At 45.0% G+C, this 6800-nt stretch overlaps 1 protein-coding gene across 2 annotated transcripts; it reads right to left on the bottom strand.

Moving 5' to 3' along the window:
* Positions 1-1056: 1056 nt before the first annotated feature.
* LOC135262213 (sorting nexin-10A-like) lies at positions 1057-6460 on the bottom strand. 2 transcript variants are annotated; one of them, XM_064349147.1, is made up of 7 exons: positions 6318-6460; positions 4498-4546; positions 4286-4372; positions 3711-3811; positions 2926-3024; positions 2347-2529; positions 1057-1907 (listed from the first exon to the last, which is right to left on the bottom strand). In XM_064349147.1, exons 2-7 carry the CDS (start codon positions 4534-4536, stop codon positions 1832-1834), a joined length of 585 nt encoding a protein of 194 aa, XP_064205217.1. In that variant the 5' UTR covers positions 4537-4546; positions 6318-6460; the 3' UTR covers positions 1057-1831. The 2 variants fall into 2 exon arrangements, with proteins under 2 accessions (XP_064205217.1, XP_064205216.1); XM_064349146.1 differs by lacking the exon at positions 6318-6460 and adding an exon at positions 5882-5904.
* Between the last annotated feature and the right edge of the window lie 340 nt (positions 6461-6800).

A 6800-nucleotide genomic window follows, 5' to 3' on the forward strand; every position in this document is an offset into this window, starting at 1 on the left:
ACTGCGATTGTGCAGGATGGGGACTGAGTACACCACCATTTCTGCAGGGGAAAAAAATACTCACATGTGAAAAAAGTGACCAGCAAATACCAAGGGACTCAAATTAAAACCAAAACTAAACCAAATTAAAAAAAAAAAAAATCTTTTTAACCCTTTAAGGTGCAAGATCACAAATAATCAATTAGAAACAAACGCTGATGTCACAATCACTACTGGGAACTGAAAGCAATGAAGTTCTAGAACACTGACTTAGAATTTTGGAGAAGAAAAAAAATAAACATTCCAAAATTCAACCCAAACCTACTATTCAAAGGAATGAGAGAGACATCAAAGTCAGGAACAGACCCATTTAACTCCGCCTCCACTGACTGAGTCTTCCTATTGAAAGCCTGAAGATTAATACATTAATATGATAAATATATAATATCATATTAAACTCATTTTTCATGGGGCGATGGGAGGAAGCAGCTTCTGTAAATGAAAGGCTGACACCGATGGGTCTGTGCAAGGCATTAACGCTCAGACAAGCTTTAATCTCCCACTGCTTCATCATTATTACAGGAAGAAAAAGAACTTGCGTTTCTTTTTCAAAAATCTGCTTTATGGCAAAAGCCCTCGTTACTAATTTACTTAATAAAGAGAATTAAGTATAGTGTGTGTGTGTGTGTGTGTGTGTGAGAGAGAGAAAAGTCAAGATCAAACAGATTTAAAACAATGTTAAATCTCAGGATAAGTACTTCATGTAACTTTTTTCCCTAATTTTCTACTTCATTTTGAAGGTTTTTGTTATGAGCTGGTGCTTCTAGACAGATATCCTACAGGGCTGAGTTCAGGAGGCTGGAATTTCCCCAGTTAAAAATAAGTTCTGACATTTTTACCAGTAACAGGGTTGATGCCTTTCTGCCACACAAGTGATCACACCATGGAAATCACAGTTTGAAAACCACATTAAAAAGTCACGTTCAGCACAATTACATTCACTTTCCAAAAACAATGATATGAAGAGAACCAGAGACGGTCATCACGGCACTTCCGTTTGCTGAAAAAATAAACCAGTTTTCTTCTTCCAAGACATTTATTTTCACAGTTAATTCATCCTCAACCTAAGTCACCATAAAATGTTTTAAACCGGAGTCCTGATTTAAAATACAGTCTAAAGCCAACTGGCACATCATGCTTCTGGTGTGACCAAGCGCTGGCTCTTAACAAAACACAAAATGTTAAATGTCAAAAATTAAACAAGACAGCTAAAATAACGGCTAAATAATTAAGATTCCTTCCTGGAATGCGAGTCGGAATTGTCACTTCCTTGGTTACACAACAGTGATGCTTTCCAGTATAAATATATTTCTCTTTTTTTTTTATATATAAAAACAGCACAAGCAAAACACGGCTTCCAAAGTAGTGATTTTCATTCAGGACCTCACAGGCTACACACCGCAGCAAACAAAGAACGAAAAAAAGAAAAAGCCTTCAGAGATCATCTGCCAAACGAAAAGGGGAAAAAACAGGAGGAGAAAAGTGAAAGTGTTTCCCTCCATCACAGCTTGAGTCAGAAAAACACATAACCTGGTAAAAAAAAAAAAGAAAAGAAAAAAAAACTGTGTAGTCCTAGAGAACTGAAATACGTAAACGGACCAACTCAGGGATAAAACGGAATTGTTGTCCCTGCTGGGGTCAAAGGTCACTGGGCTCCCATCAGTGAGTAAGTGCAGCAGCAAACAGTCTCACCGGCACTGCCGGGGGCGGGGCCAGGATCAGTGCCGGGGGCGGGGCCAGGATCAGCGCCGGGGGGCGGAGTCAGGATCAGCGCCGGGGGGCGGAGTCAGGATCACTGCCTGTTGGGGGTGTGGCTTCCACGCATCCCTCCCTCACTACTGTAGTCCAGCCCCGCTGATGATTTCGTGCTGGGGGAGGGGGGCACAGGAGGATTGAGTTCCCACAATTCCACTCACCACAGCCCTCAAGCATTTATTGCCAGAATAAGGGTGGGAGGGGTCATATCTGACTGCTTTTAAAACCCACAACATTCCAACAAAAAATTCAACTGGAGCCAGTGGAAACTGTTTGCCCCAGGTGTAATGGACATTCCAACCCTCCTCCCCCCTGCCGCCCCCCACCCCCCATATTGAATGGTGTGCCATAAACCCAGAGACAGGGTGGCCCCAGGCTGAGTCCGGCAGATTTATAAACAGGCAGAGGACGGGGCAGCCTCAGGCAGCTGGGTCCTGCACATTGATAAACAGGCAAAGGACGGGGCAGCCCCAGGCACCTGGGTCCTGCACATTTATAAACAGGCAGAGAACGGGGCAGCCCCAGGCGGCTGGGTCCTGCAGGGGCCCCTACCTCTCATCGTCAGAGTGATCGGAGGGGGAGGCGTGCCGCTGACAGTCGCTGTGCTGGATGGCATAAGCCACGGAGTAACGGGTCCTTCCAGAAGCGCAGGCCTCCATCTTAGATACGCTGAGGTCCGACTGCAGGAAGAGATGCAGACAGCTGTCCGAGAGCAAGAGTGGCGTCTGCAACACTCTGAGAGGGGCGGGGGGCGGGGGCGGGGGCGGGGGCGGGGGGCGGGGGGGGGGGGATGAGAGAGAAGGGGAGGAGTGCGAGGGAGAGAAGGAGAGAGGAGGGAAATAAATATTTGCATGTCCATTTTGAGTGTAGGGACCAATACAAATAATAATATTAAAGACTACTACAGTAAAACCCAGAACCGCTCTTTTTACTGCAGTCCATGTTCCAGATTTAGTAGGGTTCCAGGATTTTGCTCAGCGCAGTAATCCAGTTAACAGTAATTCAGCTTCGTGAAACAGGGCCCATGGGTCCAAGGAATTAAAAGCATGCAGTTCCCTCAGCGGGCCACTGGGTGGTGTGCAGGTACCAGAGCAGCAGGGTGGGAGAGTTCTGTTTGAGGGACAGACTCACATCTCCAGAAAGCTCTGCAGACCCTCGATCCTCTCTTTGAGCTGCAGGGGCTTCCTCACGCTGAAGAATGGGTTCCAGGGGGGCAGTTTGGGCAGGTCCCTGCAGGAGAACCAGCACAGACTCCATCACATCCGTCACATCCATCACATCTATCACATCCATCACATCACACACAGACTCCATCACATCCGTCACATCCATCACATCACACACACTATCACTCACACACACACACACTGGATAACACACGCACACACACACTGGATAACACACACACACACACACACTGGATAACACACACACTATCACTGACACTCTATATCACTAACATGCTCTATATCACTTACACACACACACTCTCTCTCACACACACACACACGCACACTCTCTCGCTCACACACACACACACACACTCTCTCACACACACACACAGACACACACACACACACTCTCTCGCTCACACACACAGACACGCACACACACACTCTCTCTCTCACACACACACACACACACTCTCTCTCACACACACACACACACACAGACACACGCACACACACTCTCTCGCTCACACACACAGACACGCACACGCACACACACACACACTCTCTCTCACACACACAGACACACGCACACAAACACACTCTCTCGCTCACACACACAGACACACACACACACACACTCTCTCTCTCACACACACACACACACACTCTCTCGCTCACACACATACGCACACACACACTCTCTCACTCACACACACACACACACACAGCTCCTGGGATACGCACATTAGCACGGCGTTGTGCTGCAGTCTCTGGCGAAGCCACACAAACTCGCTGTAGCGTCTCCTCACGCACGACACCTTCTTCCGGAAACACATGCTGTTGGTCTGCACAGGAACAGGAAACGTGTCATCGGATCGCCCGTCACATGACTACCGAACACCACCACTGACTGGACAAAAATCTATCTTCAGAACATAGCATGTAAACAGGAGAATTAATCATGTTATTGGTTGGACTGTTGTTTTAATGGTTAAGTTTTTGATTGAAAAAATATATATATTTCTAAAATTGTGCAGAACAAAAATCTTTGTTTAAATTACCACCCACACAAGAAAGTCTGTGAGCACCCAGCAGTAAAATTATGCCAGCGCCTGATTCCATTTGGCTTTATTTGATGTATGAGTACGTTTACATTACAGGCGTTTAGTAGACGCTCTTATCCAGAGTGACTTACACAAGCACACATTTTACACAGCATTCACACTGCATCCATTTACACAGCTGGATATATGCTGAAGCAATGCAGGTTAAGCACCTTGCTCGAGGGCGGTTTACGGCGCACGCTGTGCGCCACTTACGTGCAGATGGATTTCGTAATCGCAGTGCGCATGCCAAAAATCCTCTCTGTGAAACTGCGGGTCCTGCACTACCACACTGATGAACTCCTGCAAGAGAAGAAAGAAACAGTTTTCAGCTGAGTGTGTGTGTGTGTGTGTGTGTGTCTGTGTGAATGAGTGTGTGTGTGTGTGTGCGTGCGTGCGTGGGCGCGTGTGTACAGGAGGAGACACACCTGCTTCATCAGACTGTCAAACGTCCGTTCCTCCTCCATATGACCCAACCTGAGGGCACGAGCAGCATTTTCACACAGGTAATGCAACCATCACACAACATACTGAAAGCCAGGCTTTCCATAAGCAAATACAACCATGCTCTGCAAACAACACATTCACTACACTACCACTGCACAATGCTCTGAAAACAACACATTCACTACACTACCACTGCACAGTGCTCTGAAAACAACACATTCACTACACTACCACTGCACACTGCTCTGAAAACAACACATTCACTACACTACCACTGCACAGTGCTCTGCAAACAACACATTCACTGCACAATGCTCTGAAAACAACACATTCACTACACTACCACTGCATAGTGCTATCAAAACAACACATTCACTACACTACCACTGCAAAATGCTCTGAAAACACATTCACTACACTACCACTGCACAATGCTCTGAAAACAACACATTCACTACACTACCACTGCACAATGCTCTGAAAACAACACATTCACTACACAATGCTCTGAAAACAACACATTCACTACACTACCACTGCACAATGCTCTGAAAACAACACATTCACTACACAATGCTCTGAAAACAACACATTCACTACACTACCACTGCACAATGCTATCAAAACAACACATTCACTACACTAATATAACCTTCCCAAAATATTCATTAGAACACATTTTCACTATGCTGATACAACTTTCACATATCCTTCTCAAATCTACACATTTACAGGGAAAGTGCAGCAGTGACAAAACATTTACAATATTAATTTCAATAATAAACTTCACACAACAGCCATTTAAACGGCCTAACAATCCTTTGAACACACCTTTCACTGCTCAACGCGCCGCAAAGTCCAAGTTTCGTAATACTAGCATTAAAATTAAAACAAAAGCACACGGCAGAGACAGTATGGACAGTGTCCGGCCAAACTCCGTCCTCGAAGCAGAAAAAACAGTATTAGATTTGTACGGCGATATTTAATCAGGAGGATGCTTCCACAGGCAGACGCCAGCAAAGGACCGTTTCCTGTCGGGGGTGAAACCTCGTTAGGCGCTGACATTTAAAGTAAGTCGGCAGACGTCAGACGCTTCAAACGTCTAGGCATGCATCCATTAGTGTGACCTCGCGACCACCCGAAAGAACATGCTTACAACTCAAAAAGGAAGCGAAGGCTCTTCTCTGGAATGGCAGATGTAAATTTTCTTGAGAGTAATCTTTTATTCACCAAAAACACGTTATAAAGCTTAGGGTCATGTTAGAACGCAGCCAATTTTTTAATAATCCACAATATAGCCTAGTCATAAAGCTCTGAGATTAATAAATGTTTGATGTAAAATTGCATCTTAAAGTTGGCACTTACTGTAACATCCTGAATCAATTAATGCACACGTCTGAAACTTCTACGAGATTAGAATGACCGAACTTTCTAATTCGGGCCTACTTCGTATTTCTAGACATATTTTTAACTTGGTGTCAATCACCTGCAGCCCGGTACTGAGGTCACAAATCGCAGACTACACGGTCGTACCAATCGATCCACGCAACGCAAAACTCAGTGAACAAACAAAACTTTAGCGCACTGTCCACGAATTGCGTAATGTGAGCTTTATTTGAACGCATACGTCTTTAACATTACCATCAAAATACCGATGCTGAGATCCGCTACGGCGAGCGACGATTCATGGATATATAATATGTTTACAGCTCGCCAGCAAACTGTAGCACTAGGTCAAAATAGTAGGTTTTGTTTGTCAACAGTAAGCCATATTTCCCCAAGATATAAACAAAAAACTTACCTTCGATCTACTCTCGGAGATGGATTTGGAGGAAAATCAGTACTCCGGCGTCCCAGGTGCGGCTAATGCAGACACAATCACGCGCGCTGCGTATCCCTAGGTGTGCACGAGACGGGAGCTGCGGGGCGCGCCTGAAGAACAAGTTCACATGAATCCTGAAACGTGACGCACATAGCCTATTAAACATCACATTTCTTGGATGACCCTTAAATTTAGCAAAAATACAGTAAACAAATCTTGTCTTGGCGAGACATCACAGCATGCAGCGAAGCTCTGAATCTCGGTCAACATCTGATGTTTGATCTAAGGTAATGGAAAATAATTTGTAAAAGGCGATTTGTATTGCCATGCACGAGGAGAATAATTTAGTGGCATCTGCGCCATGTACAGAAGTAAAAATCTAAATATAAAAAAATTGGAGGGCATAGTCCAGTTTCCACATAACTATGCGCTCGCTACGGTAAGAATACTGAATGAAAAGGT

This window comes from Anguilla rostrata, chromosome 8 (assembly GCF_018555375.3).
Source record: "Anguilla rostrata isolate EN2019 chromosome 8, ASM1855537v3, whole genome shotgun sequence".
In the NCBI taxonomy this organism is placed as follows: Eukaryota; Metazoa; Chordata; class Actinopteri; order Anguilliformes; family Anguillidae; genus Anguilla; species Anguilla rostrata.

Excerpts from the sequence above, each read along its gene's own strand:
- LOC135262213 (XM_064349146.1), bottom strand. Across the intron at positions 3,812-4,285 it reads ATTACGAAATCCATCTGCAC|ACCAACAGCATGTGTTTCCG; the intron begins GTAAGTGGCGCA and ends GTTCCTGTGCAG. Across the intron at positions 1,908-2,346 it reads GATCACTCTGACGATGAGAG|CACGAAATCATCAGCGGGGC; the intron begins GTAGGGGCCCCT and ends CCCCTCCCCCAG.